This window comes from Rutidosis leptorrhynchoides, chromosome 5 (assembly GCF_046630445.1).
Source record: "Rutidosis leptorrhynchoides isolate AG116_Rl617_1_P2 chromosome 5, CSIRO_AGI_Rlap_v1, whole genome shotgun sequence".
Classification (NCBI taxonomy): domain Eukaryota; kingdom Viridiplantae; phylum Streptophyta; class Magnoliopsida; order Asterales; family Asteraceae; genus Rutidosis; species Rutidosis leptorrhynchoides.
Genome location: NC_092337.1, coordinates 20,466,005 through 20,481,757, shown reverse-complemented (window position 1 = coordinate 20,481,757; position 15,753 = coordinate 20,466,005). Strand labels below are relative to the sequence as shown.

Sequence of the window (15,753 nt, the reverse complement as noted above, 5' to 3'; positions counted from 1 at the left end):
ATCTAGGGCTCCGGGAATCGAAACGACATGAATCCGGAGTCTAAAATTAATGTATTGATGAGAGGAAATCATCTAGATACTTTATTTTAACTTTTATAACAGTCACAATATCAGAAACACACGAAAAAGCTGCTGTCCCAATTATATCAAACTGAAAACATGTGTTTACGAGTAATTCTATGCATACAAACACCATTACAACCACAAGTAATCATCATACTATTAATATATAATCAAAATACAGAAAAATAAAGAAAAATTAAAAGTTCTAGGGTTAGGGTTTATACCCTAATCGAGAAACAAGAAGTATAATCGCGTAGAGAACGGAATGAGGAACGCGTTGATGTATAACAATGGATGATCCAAGCCTTGATTTGATGAAGGATGATGACGATGGTGGTGATGTGTGGCGACGGCAAAGGGAGAGGGAGAAGAGGAGAGCACCAAAAAGAATTTTAGGTTTTGATAAAAATAGATGTGATAAAATAAAATGCCAAAAAGAAAGAAAGATGGGGAGTATGAAGGTATTTCATATGCCCGAGAGACATATTAAATTAATGTGGCTAATGTGTTATGATCCAAGTCAGGTCATACCCAATAACAAGCTTACCGACACCTTATATGTATTTAATCTTAACGATTGGATCGTTAAATAAATACGCGACACTTGGATTTTAGAAAATCAGGTTTCTAAAATATTATCACTTGAGATAAATTATTTGGATAATTTAAATATTAAGATTTAATTATTTATAGGTTTAAATAATTATGTTGTGTTGTATTTTATAAATTAGTTTATAAAATATATAAGTAACTTAATAAGTACATGGTGTTTAAGATAAGTTTTATAAAATTAAAACTTAACATTTTATAAAACACCACATAGGTGGTGGCTTTGAAACTCCAAGAAAACACACCCATACTTATTCTTGTTACTTTTAAGACAACACATGGCTCAAGTACATGCATGATTCTTTAACCAAGCTTTTGACTCAATTTTATTAAAGAGATAGGTTGAAAAAAAACTCTCTCATTCCTTTGAGAGCTACTGCTCGCCGAAATATTTTGAGCCAAAAGGGAGGGTTTAAAGCTTGGTAATCTTGCTTATTAAGTGTCTAAATCCTAACTAAATTAAGGGTGGTGTTGGTGCATCAAAAGCTTGGGGTATTACACACTTGAGGCTTCAAGTTAGAGGCTATTTTCCATCATCTTCTTCATCAATTTTTGCTGTCCAATTCAGCCCTCAATTCATCATTGAGGAGGTATAATCTTCTTCCTTTATGTATATATATGTAAGCATTTATTTTATGACTTGATAACTACATGGAATTCATCTAAATGGTTTAACATATTAACTTGCTTTCTAAATTATCATGCTTCCGCTTGTTATAACTTTACATGAATGGGTTTTATGATCAAGTTAACATTATGAACTTGTTGATATGTTGAATTCCATCAATGGTATCAGAGCCGAAGTCTATGAAATATGCTTCTTATATATGGTCTTTAAAACCCATCAACTTTGCATTCTACTAACATGCATGAAAGTAAAATGCAAAAATTAATGGATTTGGGTGGGTTTATGAATTTGGCCGAATTTAAAGGGGTTCCAAAATGGTTTTGGGTTTGCCATTTGGTTAATATTTGTTGATATATTGATGTTCACAATCATTGCCAAGACCTTGTGTTTAAATGAATGTTTGTTTGGTTGATTTGTTAATCTTTCAATATGGGTGTAATATTCATTCAATTTGGTTTGTAATAATATTTATTCAATTGGTTTGTAATATTATTTTGGCTATGTAATTTATTTTATATTTGGTATGTAAAATAGATTAGGTTGTAATTTCATTTTTTAGAGCAAAATGTATTAGGATATATTTTGTAAAATGATGAAGATGATGAAGACTTGAAGAACACAAGAAGAAGAATTTGGATGCGAGATTAAGTGGGAGATTTAAAATCTCCTACTTTGTATTATAACCCTTAACCGGTGGCATTTGTTTTCGGCTAAACAAATGTCTACCAAATTGGCTTGATTGTGAACATATTTGTTTTGCATGCATGGTTGTTTATTGTATGATTGTGAATTGTATGTTTGTATGCTACAAGTTAATCCCACAAATTAACAACAAACTAAAATGGTAATTTAATTGGTTAAATTTGACATCATTAACGACGATTTAATTGGTTAAATTAAAAGTGGCAAAAAGGACATTAATAAACGGTTATTAAGAACATGATAAGGATCATATATATAAAATGGTTTATATCAAGTAATTGGCTAAAATTACTAGACTTGAAAATGGATTTCAAATGAACCATACACTAAATGCATGTTGGTGTATGGTATAAAAGTTTTCTTAAACTAGATATTATGAAAACTTAAATTCCCTTTAATTAACAAGGCAAACAAGTTAAACGCCATCCTTTTGTGCAACACTTAAAAATATTAGGGAACTCATAATGGGATAAAGGTCACCTAACCGTTATGAGCAAACTAATATGATTAAGGTGAATTTCGCACACTTGTGGGATAAAGGTCACCTAACCACTTGTATGTTGAATTTACACGTTTACGCAAGTAGGACGACTTGATTTGGGAATCATGAACTTAGGGTCACTGAAGCATGAGGAACAAATAGGCGTTGATGGAATAAATATGCCATGCAAAAGGATTGCATGATTCCATAACTTAGAAGTTGCAAAAGGATTGCAATTGTCATATAAATGACTACCTAGCTAAATCAAATGACGGGATAAAGGTCACCTAACCGAAATTTAGTTTACCGTTGGATTCTAAAATTTAATAAATATCAACTGGATTTAAAGGGTATTGATTGTTAAATTAAAATTGATATTTAAACAACTTTGTTAAATTTTGTAGATGGCCGCCAATAACAACAACAACATTCCAAACGCACCTATCAACTTTAACAACCTATCGTTGAGGTCAATCCTCGAAAAGGAAAAACTCAACCATACGAACTTCATGGATTTGTTCCGCAATCTAAGAATTGTCCTCAAACTAGAGGATAGGGCGTATGTGTTGGAGGACCCCATTCCCGATCAACCAGACGAGGATGATACGGAAGGCATGGCTTATTGGGAGAAATATTGCACCGATTCGGTGCAAGTTTCTTGCCTCATGCTTGGGACTATGATACCAGAACTCCAAAAGGATTTCGAGCATCATAGTGCATATGACATGATCACACAGTTGAAGGAGATGTTCCTTCAACAAGCTCGTGTCGAGCGCTTTGAAAAGGTCCGAGCGCTTCATGCATGTCGGATGGACGACTCCCAATCCGTTTCATCTTATGTCCTTAAGATGAAAAGCCTAATTGATCGAGCGAACCGTCTAAACTACAACGTGTCTAATGAATTAGCCACAGACCTTATCCTTAATTCCTTGTCAAAGAGGTTTGACACATTTGTAATGAATTACAAGATGAATGGATGGGATAAGAGCATTGGCGAATTGCATGCCATGCTAAAGACGGTCGAAGCGAGCATGGGTAAAAGGGCTTCACACATGTTTATGATCAATGAAGGTGGGTCCAAAAACAGTAACACTTCTAAGCCGAAGGCGGCTAAGAGGAAAGGACCCACCTACCAAGGCAAGGGCAAGGGAAAGGGGAAGATGGTTACCCCAACCAACAACAAGAAGAAGCAAAAGGTTGCCAGTAAAGCTAATCCCAAGGAAGATCCGTGCTTCGGTTGCGGTGAAATGGGTCACTAGAAATGCAACTGCCCGGTCTACATGAAGGAGTTGAAAGAAAAGAGGGATGCAGGGCAAACCTCAGGTAATGTATATATGGTATACATTGAGCTTAGTATTACTTCTTCTAATACATGGGTGTTAGACACAGGATGTGGAACTCATATTTGCAATTCTTTACAGGGGTTCAAAAGAAGTGATCAAGATGCGGGAACAACAAGTCTCTTCATGGGAAATGGAGCAAGGGTGCAAGTGAAAGCTCAAGGAGACTTTGTTTTAAAGCTTCCAAGTGGTTTGGAGCTTATTTTGAAAAATGTTTTGTATTCACCCGATTTATCACGAAACATTATTTCTGTATCCCGTTTGAAACAATATGGTTTTAATCTTAATTTCATTAATGATGATATCCATGTTTATTTAGATAACGTGTTCTATTTTAAGGCTTCGCCTGTGAATGGTATTTATGAATTGGTTCATGATGACATATCATACAATAGCTCAATATACCATGCAAACACCAAGAAACTCAAAAGGGATTTGAGTGATTCCTACTTATGGCATTGTCGCCTTGGTCACATAAACAAGAATCGAATATATACACTTCAAAAGAATGGACTTTTGAAATCAAATGAACTAGACTCGTTTGATGTATGTGAATCTTGTTTACAAGGCAAAATGACTAAAGCACCTTTCAAAGGGACCTATGACAGGGCTAAAGACTTATTGGGATTAATACATTCGGATGTATGTGGACCCTTTAAGCCCATGACTAGGAAAGGTGAAAGATACTTCGTCACATTCATTGATGACTTTAGTCGTTTCGGATATGTCTACTTGTTAAGACATAAGGACGAAACTTTTGAAGCATTCAAGGAATATCAAACGAAGTATAAAATCAACTAAATAAGACAATCAAGGTACTTCGTACTGATAGAGGAGGTGAATACCTAAGCGATGCTTTCCAAGATCATCTTAAAAGTTGTGGGATTATCTCGCAACTCACTCCTCCTGGAACACCCCAACTTAATGGAGTTTCTGAAAGGAGGAACCGAACCCTAATGGATATGGTTCGATCTATGATGGCTAGAAGCTCATTGCCTCTATCATTTAGGGGTTATTATCTATGCTTCGCGGCTCGTATTCTAAATATGGCCCCAACTAAGAAAGTGGAACGAACACCTCATGAGATGTGGTTTGGAAAACCTCCATCTCTTTCATACTTAAAGGTATGGGGATGTGAAGCTTACCCTAAGCATTACGTCCCTAATAAGTTGAATGCTCGATCCACGAAGTGTATCTTCATAGGATATCCCAAGGATGATATGGGATACTATTTCTATGATCCTTCCGAGCAGAATGTATTTGTTGCTCAGAAGGCTGAATTCCTTGAAACTAAGTTCCTAATGGAAGGAAATAGTGAAAGGAAGATAGAGCTTGAAGAGGTTCAAGATCAAGCAGATGATACACAACTGGTTGACACTAGCACTCAACATGAAAATGTTGAGAATGATCAAATGGATGATCAAAGTATACAAGACGTTCACAGATCTGGTAGGATTAGTAATCCTCCTGAGAGATATGGGTTTCTCATGGATGGTTGCTATGTGGTTGATTTGGATGAACCAATAAACTTCCAAGATGCCTTATCAAGGATTGATAAGCATAAATGGCAGGAAGCCATGAACGCTGAGATGCAATCCATGTATGACAACCAAGTTTGGGAACTTGTTGAACAACCTACTGGCTCAAGGCTAGTTGATTGTAAATGGCTTTTCAAAATGAAGACCGACATACATGGAAACTTGGATACATATAAAGCTAGACTTGTAGCAAAAGGTTTCACTCAAACTCAAGGGATTGACTATGATGAAACTTTTTCGCCTGTGGCAATGCTAAAGTCTATTAGGATATTACTTACCATTGCTGCTCATTATGATTATGAAATATGGCAAATGGATGTCAAGACTGCTTTCCTAAACGGACATCTTGAGGAAGATGTCTATATGGTTCAACCTGAAGGTTTTGTTGATCCGAAATATCCTAAAAAGGTATGCAAGTTAAAGAAGTCAATCTACGGATTGAAACAAGCATCTAGAATGTGGAATCATCGTTTTAATGAGGAGGCCAAGAAATTTGGCTTCATTAAAAATGGTGATGAAGCTTGTGTATACAAGAAAGCTAGTAGGAGCACTATTATGTTCCTTGTATTATACGTGGATGATATATTATTATTTGGGAACGATATTCCGGCAATGCAAGGAGTTAAAACTTGGTTAAGTAAATGCTTCTCCATTAAGGATCTTGGAGAAGCACAATACGTTTTGGGGATTGGGATCTACATGGATAGATCCAAGAAACTGATAGGTTTGAATCAAAGTGCATACATTGAAAAGATCTTGAAAAGGTTCAAGATGGAGAACTCTAAGAAAAGTTTGGTACCTATTCAAAGAGGAACGCTCCTTAGTTCATCTCAGTGCCCCACCACGAAAGATGAACAAGAGATATGCACTAGACCGGATGTGTCATGCGCTCTTAGCCTAACAAGTAGATATCAGAATAACCCAGGAAATAGTCATTGGATTGTTGTTAAAAATATATTAAAATACCTTAGGAGGACTAAGGATATGTTTATAATATATGGGTCTGGTGAGGAGGAACTCGCTGTAAAAGGTTACGTGGACGCAAGTTTCCAAACTGATCGAGATGATTCTCGATCACAATCCGGTTATGTCTTCACATTAAATGGAGGTGCGGTCTCTTGGAAGAGTTCGAAACAGGATGTTGTTGCTTTATCCACTACAGAGTCGGAGTACATCGCTGCATCATTGGCAGCTCAGGAAGCTGCATGGATGAAAAAATTCATCGACGACTTAGGAGTAGTCCCTTCCATTCAGGACCCTCTTGAGATCTTTTGTGACAACGAGGGTGCGATTGCTCAAATCAAGGAACCTCGTGCTCACCAAAAGACCCGTCACATTGAGCGGAGATTCAACTACATAAGGGATGAAGTTGAAAAGGGAAAGATATGTATTCGTAAAGTTCACACAGATCTTAATATAGCGGATCCACTCACGAAACTCTTACATGGTGCAAAACATCAAGGGCATGTTAGTGTATTAGGGCTTCAATATTCTAGTGATTGGTTGTGATCTGTTTTAAGTATTGAAATGGAACGAAATTGTTCAAACTCATTAATATAATTATGGTATTAATTTATTTTGAGTTATGTTCCTATTTTGCATATTTTATCCATGAATAAGTAATTATTCTAAATTCCGTAGTCGATCACATTTGTGGGAACAATTGTGAGGTTTAGAAAATTATGAACTTGCATTTGTATACATTCACGGGATGAATGTGGGGCAAGGTTGCAACCAAGGTTCATAGATATTTGTGGGATACAAATATTGGAAGACCCGCCCTCAAGATTTACTAAATGGAGCCTTTGTGGTTGATCACATGTAATCTTGAGTAAAGGCGAATATCATTGTATCCTCTGACCTGAGACACATATTAGGTTCAGATATTCACTAAGTATTATGCCTTGATTCCTTCCTTCGCTATTCTGAAATATGGTAGTCCATAAGGAAGATCTCAGGTGTAATACAAAGTATATATCTAGGACGTATGTAGTCAAGATGGAATTTGTCCCTCTTATTCGTTGAGAGTCAGATGTCTAAGGCCTGATAAAGTTAAATCTAAAAGAGAGTGATCACTCTGTGTCTCTTGGATTTAACATGACATCTAGGATGAAAGGATAAATGAAAGATTCACCTAATCATATTCGAGATGGGAACTCGAAAGGGATGATGTTATTGAATGGCACAAAGTCATAACATATTGGGGGTGATGGATGGTCGTTAGGTAGTATCCGTCACTTGCATTAATTTCTTATGTTTCTCATGCAAGTGGGAGATTGAAGGTATTTCGTATGCCCGAGAGACATATTAAATTAATGTGGCTAATGTGTTATGATCCAAGTCGGGTCATACCCAATAACAAGCTTACCGACACCTTATATGTATTTAATCTTAACGATTGGATCGTTAAATAAATACGCGACACTTGGATTTTAGAAAATCGGGTTTCTAAAATATTATCACTTGAGATAAATTATTTGGATAATTTAAATATTAAGATTTAATTATTTATAGGTTTAAATAATTATGTTGTGTTGTATTTTATAAATTAGTTTATAAAATATATAAGTAACTTAATAAGTACATGGTGTTTAAGATAAGTTTTATAAAATTAAAACTTAACATTTTATAAAACACCACATGGGTGGTGGCTTTGAAACTCCAAGAAAACACACCCATACTTATTCTTGTTACTTTTAAGACAACACATGGCTCAAGTACATGCATGATTCTTTAACCAAGCTTTTGACTCAATTTTATTAAAGAGATAGGTTGAAAAAAACCCTCTCATTCCTTTGAGAGCTGCTGCTGGCCGAAATATTTTGAGCCAAAAGGGAGGGTTTAAAGCTTGGTAATCTTGCTTATTAAGTGTCTAAATCCTAACTAAATTAAGGGTGGTGTTGGTGCATCAAAAGCTTGGGGTATTGCACACTTGAGGCTTCAAGTTAGAGGCTATTTTCCATCATCTTCTTCATCAATTTTTGCTGTCCAATTCAGCCCTCAATTCATCATTGAGGAGGTATAATCTTCTTCCTTTATGTATATATATGTAAGCATTTATTTTATGACTTGATAACTACATGGAATTCATCTAAATGGTTTAACATATTAACTTGCTTTCTAAATTATCATGCTTTCGCTTGTTATAACTTTACATGAATGGGTTTTATGATCAAGTTAACATTATGAACTTGTTGATATGTTGAATTCCATCAGAGTATTACTCCCTCCCCTCTTGGTTTCGGCCAATGGGGGGTGTGTGGGGTGGGCCCCACTAGCCCAACTTGCTAAGTGATCAATTCCTTATGGCCAAAAGCCCCAAACGAATCTAGAAACACGAAAACACGATTACGCGATTAAAAAATTCGGAGAGATAACAAACGCGCGACAAAAAATAAATATAAATACTCTATATAATTATATGATCTTAAAATATCATATTTAAAATAATTAGGATTTAAAAATCCTAAAAAATCGGCCGTTGGTTTGAAAACCGAAAAGATTCGCCGGATAAAAATCCGCGATACGTGGAAACGTATAAATTAAAATATGAATACAATTATTCACATAACACTTAATAATTAATATATATATTATTATAAAAATAATAATGTAGGTCATAGAAATGACGTAGCACATTTAACAGTTAACGGTCGTTAAATAATTAACGATAAAAGATAACGGAAAAAGTAGGGTCGTGACAATCGAAAAAGTTTTAAAAATTGTAATAAGTAACTATTCATCCCCTCTAGTTACTTACACCTTTATTTCTTCGTATATGTTAAGGTATATTGAATTTTTCTCAAACTCCGATTCTCGAATATTTTACTTACTTTCGTCAAAAACGTGATGCTGCCGGATTACTTGGTTTTAATATTGTTCAAAAAGTAACATCTGTCATACGTCAACTAACTTATGCTACTTTGGCCGATCTTTTTATGAGTATTTGCATATGGGTGAACAAACTGCATATGATTGTTTAAACAATTATTGCAAATGTGTTTTTCATTTATACACTACCGAATATTTGAGAAAACCAACTGCACAAGATGTGCGACGTTTGACCGCTAAACATGCTCAAATACATGATTTTCCGGGGATGTTAGGAAGTCTCAATTGTAGGCATTGGAGATGGAGAAATTGTCCACAATGGTGGAAGGGTCATTATACACGAGGTGATCATGGTTACCCGTCAATTATGTTTGAAGCGGTAGCCTCGTACGATGGATGGTTTTGGCACGCATATTTTGGACCTGTGGGTTCAAATAATGATATCAACGTACTTAATCAATCTGATTTGTTTACCGAGTTATTAGCCGGTGAAGCCCCACCATGTACGTTTACGGTTAACGGGTGTACGTTTACTAATGGTTATTATTTGGCGGATGGAATTTATCCGAAATGGGCAACATTAGTAAAGTCGTTCAGAAATCCGATTGACCCAAAACAAGCAAAATTCGTTAAGTAACAAGCATCGGCAAGAAAAAATATTAAACGAGCATTTGGAGTACTACAAGGTCGATGGACCACTGTTCAACATCCAGCAAGATCGCATTACATCTACAAAATTTAGAAGGATTATGTTAACATGTATCATATTAAATAGTATGATAACTGAGGACAACGGTCGTGCATATTGTGGGCCCGAGGAGAATTATCGTCTGTGACAACTCGAAAATTTCCGACCAAATTTAAACTTAATCTTTATATGTTTCCGACACGATAAGCAAAGTCTGTAATATTGATTCTCAAACTTTTTGAACTAATGTTATATATTCAGTTAACCTTTAACTATTGACCGACGATTCACGAACATCTATTTGTGTATATATATATATATATGTTATAATTCAGTAGGCTTATAACTACTTTTAGTGGTCTGAATTTTGGCTATAGAATACTAATTAAAGAAAAGAGTGAATATTAAATATGTATATTATATCAAGAAGTATATGTGAGAATTATATTATGAATCTTATCTCTGCACCACACACACGTATATATACTACATAATTTTCACTGTAGAATATTTGAATATTAATATATATATATATATATATATATATATATATATATATATATATATATATATATATATATATATATATATATATATATATATATATATATATATATATATATATATATATATATATATATATATATATATATGTAGCATCCATATTTGACTATATTTGTTCAACAAAATTGTCTATACATTGCATGTAATTTTCGTAACACTCCCCCTTGGATAGCAATTTGGTTTGTTGGAGATCAATGATAAGTTACTACATCGTTAAAAACCTTGCTAAAGAAAACTCAGTGGGAAAAAACTTTAGCTAAGGGAAACAGATTGCAGTATAGAGTTGACTCCCCCTCAAGTAGGCATCACCTCAGCTGTTACATCTTTTGAACATGCCTCATGCCAATATTATGAATGTGTGTTCTGAAAATAGCAGCTGGAAGTGCTTTCGTGAAAAGATTAGCAGAGTTTTTGCTGGATTGAACATTTCTCATTTCAATCTGGTTGCCCTTAATGAGATTTTGAGTGTATGAGAAGAATCTAGGAGGTATGTGTTTTGTTCGGTCACTTTTGATATACCCTTCTTTCATCTGTGCTATGCAAGCTACATTATCTTCATAGATAGTTATTGGACTTTTATCGCGTTCTAGTCCACAAGAATCAGTAATGAGTTGTGTCATTAATCTCAACCAAAAACATTCCCGAGTAGCTTCATGTAATGCAATCACTTCGGTATGATTTGATGATGTTGCAACAAGTGTTTGTTTTTTAGAACGCCATGATATTGCAGTACCTCCATTTAGGAATACATATCCATTTTGAGATTTAGCTTTATGTGGATCAGATAAGTAACCTGCATCTGTATAACCAACCAAATCTTGTTTTGATTCGTTAGAATAAAATAATCCTAAATCATTAGTTCCTCGAAGGTATCGAAAAATGTGTTTGATCCCATTCCAATGTCTTTTGGTAGGAGCTGAGCTGAATCTTGCCAACAAATTAACTAGGTCTTGTACAATTTGTAAGATACATAAGAGCTCCAATTGCACTAAGATATGGTACTTCTGGTCCCAGGATATCTTCATGATCTTCACAGGGACGAAATGGATTAGTGTCAACATTAAGTGATCTAACAATCATAGGAGTACTTAATGGTTTTGCATTGTCCATATTGAAACGTTTTAAAATCTTTTTCGTATAAGTGGTTTGATGTACAAGTAAACCATTAGGCATATGCTCAATCTGCAAACCAAGGCAATACTTGGTTTTTCCGAGATCTTTCATTTCAAATTCTTTCTTTAGAAGTTGAATGGCTTCATAGATCTCTTTATTTGTACCAATGATGTTAAGATCATCTACATAAACGACTATGATCACATATCCGGATGTTGTTTTCTTAATGAATACACATGGGCAAATAAGATTATTGGTATACCCTTTGCTTATCAAGTAATCACTTAATCATTTATACCACATGCGGCCCGATTATTTCAACCCATATAAAGACCTTTGTAACTTGATTGAGTACATTTCTTTGAGTTTTGCATTGGTTGCTTCTGATACTTTAAATCCTTCACGTACCTTCACACACATACACACACATATATATATATATATATATATATATATATATATATATATATATATATATATATATATATATATATATATATATATATATATATATATATATATATATATATATATATATATATATCAAGTGATCCATATAGATAAGCAGTCACAACATCCATGAGATGCATTTCTAAATTTTTAGAAACTGTCAGGCTGATTAAGTATCTAAAAGTAATTGCATCCATAACAGGAGAATAAGTTTCCTCATAATCAATTCCTGGTCTTTAGGAAAAACCTTGAGCTACAAGTCTGGCTTTATATCTTGTAACTTCATTTTTCTCATTTCTTTTTCGCACAAAAACCCATCTATATCCCACAGGTTTCACATCTTTAGGTCTGAGAATGATAGATCCGAAAAATTTTCTTTTATTGAGCGATTCAAATTCAGCTCGTATTGCTCCTTTCCAATGATCCCAATCATGTCTACTTTGACATTCCATGACAGATTTTGGTTCTGGATCATCATCATCATTCATGATGTCATATGCAACATTATATGAAAATATCTCATCAAGATTTTTCATTTTATTTTGGTTCCATAATATTTTTGAATGTGTATAATTGATTGAAAATTCCGTATTGACATCATCAATCTCCTCTGCAGACAGGAGTGTTGATTTGTGGTTCTTCTTGAACACTTTCTTTTACCTCATTATCAGCTGATTTTTTTTTCCGAGGATTTTTATCTTTGGAACCAATTGATCTTCCACGTTTCTGGCATGGCAAAGACTCAAGAGCGACATTATTGCCAGCTTTTGGAATTTCAATTCGAGCTGGAGCATTTGCTACTGGTATATATGATTTAGTCACTCTTTTTGTATATGTAAATGCATCAGGCAATTTATTCGCAAGTTCTTGCATATGCATTATTTTTTGAACTTCGGTCTCGCATTCTTTTGTGCGAGGATCAAGATACATTAATTGAGATTCACACCATGAAACATCATTTTCTTTATTTTTTATTTCTCCCCCTAATCTAGGGAACAATGTTTCATTAAAGTGACAATCAGCAAAACGTGCTGTAAAAACATCACCCGTCATGGGTTCAATATATCTTATGATTGAAGATGTTTCATATCCAACATATATTCCCATCCTTCTTTGAGGACCCATTTTAGTGCGCTATGGTGGTGCGATAGGAACATAAACTGCACAACTAAATGTTCTAAGGTGGGAAATATTTGGCTGATGGCCAAAAGCAAGTTGCAAGGGATAATATGTATGACTTGCACTTGGTCTAATGCGAATTAATGATGCAGCATGTAAAATTGCATGACCCCATACAGATACTGGGAGTTTTGTTCTCATTATCAATGGTCTAGCTATTAACTACAATCGTTTAATTAGTGATTCGGCTAAACCATTTTGTGTATGTACATGAACAACAGGATGTTCAACAACAATCCCAATAGACATGCAAAAATCATTAAATGTTTGAGATGTAAACTCACCAGCATTATCTAATCTCACCCTTTTAATAGTATAATCAAGGAAATGTGCTCTCAATTTAATAATTTGAGCAAGAAATTTTGCAAATGCCATGTTTCGACTTGATAATAGACAAACATAAGACCATCTACTAGATGCGTCTATTAGGACCATGATATCTAAATGGTCCACATGGTGGATGAATTGGTTCACATATATCACCTTGAATTCTTTCAAGAAACATTGGTGATTCTTTTTCAACCTTAAGAGGTGATGGTCTTATTATCAATTTTCCAAGTGAGCATGATGTACATGGGATAATTGCATCATGAGGGATATTTTGATCCATCAATGGATGTCCATGTGTATTTTGAATTATTCTTTTCATCATTGTTGATCCTGGGTGGCCTAATCTTTCATGCCACAGATTTATCATTATAGGATCACATGCCTTTTCATTAACTACCATGTGTGTTTATGGTACATTTATATACGTATAATGTAAACCAGAACTAAGTCTTGGTAGTTTTTCAATCACATGCTTCTTGCCAGTGATACTTAAATATTTATCATTTTCTGTAGTCACTGACTGAAAATAACGCATTTTTTATCAGAAAATTTGTACCATTTGGTAACATGAATTTTGCCTTTCCCATTCCTTTTATTAAATTCGCAGGACCTGATATAGTATGTACCGTTCCTTCTGTTGCTTTAAAATCAGTGAAATATTTTTTAGATTTGAGTATAGTATGTGTGGTACCACTGTCTGCAATACAAAGATCCCCACCATTTGACTAATTTTGCACTCCAGTAGTGTACATCATGAACTTCAAAATATGAAAAACAAATAATGAGTACATAATTCATCAATATATTACATTCAAAAATATGTTATAAACGAAAATACATAATAAGGAAACATATAGTAAAGTAGATATGGTATAGATCGTAAATCTACATCCATTTATTTGATATGGATATATAATAGGAAACTTATTCATTAAAGCAGTCACTTGTTGGCTCAGTGATTTTTGTATCAAGGTCATCTACAAGGTTTGCCTCTTTTCCTTTTCTTTTTGGGGATTCCTGATATTGATTAACAGAATATTGATTTGTTCGATAGTTTTTAGACCAATGTCCAATTTTACCACATCGATAACAAGAATCTTCAATATTCTTTGAAGAGCTTCCTTCAACATTATGATTTGTGGGATTGTATGGTGGTTGAAATTTATAATTTTGTGGATTATTATTTCTTTGTCCACGACTACGACCACCGTAACCATTACGACCACGACCATTACCATAAGGGTGATTTTGAACATAGTTATGATTTTTATTATTGTTATGGTAATTTCCATGATGATGGTTTTGGCCAATATGACCACGACCTCGCCCACGTCCTCGTCCAGGTGCATTTCTTTTATTATTATTATTATTGTTAATAGCATTAGCTTCAGGGAATGCTAGCGCACCCGTAGGATGAGATTCTTGATTCTTCATCAGTAATTCTTTATTCACTTCTGCAACTAAGAGATAAGTTTGAAGTTTGGAATAAGTTTGAAGTTTGTAAGTCTTGGAACCTTATATTTCTCCATTCTTCCCTCACAGCTGGGAGTAATATTTCCTTTTGATTATCGAATCTACTCTTGATACTTTTGCATAAAACATGTGGATCTTTGATAGTGAGATACATATGTTTTAAGGTGATATCAATATGTTTGCGAATAAAAGCAATTGATTTTAATTTACCTTGATCAGAACAAGTATTGTTTTCTTTTAAAGTTTCTAGAATACCCAATGATCCAAGATTTATTTCTACATCCATGACCCATGATGTGTAGTGTGTTCCCGATACATCTAGGGCATCAAACTCAAGCTTTGATAAGTTTGACATTTTCTATTTTCAGAAAGATGAACAACATAAATTATAATCATAATCAATTTCTAATCATAGACAAATAATAAAATGAAATTAGAATTATTTTAAATTCATAAGTAGCAAACAACAGAATAATGGCATGATTACAAATGATAAAACTACAAGAGCAGGGTAGAATATAGGTTCACCCGGTGGTATATTAGTAACAATGATGATAGTTAGTATGACCAATACAATAGGAAAAATCATCCTTGTGTGAATCATCTTTACAAAAAAAAAAAAAAAAAATTGATGGTGGTAATCTGAGAAAATGAAGATTGATTTGTGAAAATGTGAAAACGGAGATGTTTATTTTATATTTGAAAAATATAGTCGTTGTAACGTCGTCAGTTGACGTTAACAATCGTTATGTATATACAACCGT

At 34.2% G+C, this 15,753-nt stretch overlaps 1 protein-coding gene across 1 annotated transcript; it reads left to right on the top strand.

The window, feature by feature from the left end:
- Positions 1-9,313: 9,313 nt before the first annotated feature.
- Positions 9,314-9,829, top strand: LOC139848435 (uncharacterized). The gene has a single exon (XM_071838169.1). It carries the CDS (start codon positions 9,314-9,316, stop codon positions 9,827-9,829), a length of 516 nt encoding a protein of 171 aa, XP_071694270.1.
- The last annotated feature ends 5,924 nt before the right edge of the window (positions 9,830-15,753 follow it).

Excerpts from the sequence above, each read along its gene's own strand:
- LOC139848435 (XM_071838169.1), top strand. The coding sequence starts at position 9,314 with ATGGGTGAACAAACTGCATATGATTGTTTAAACAATTATTGCAAATGT.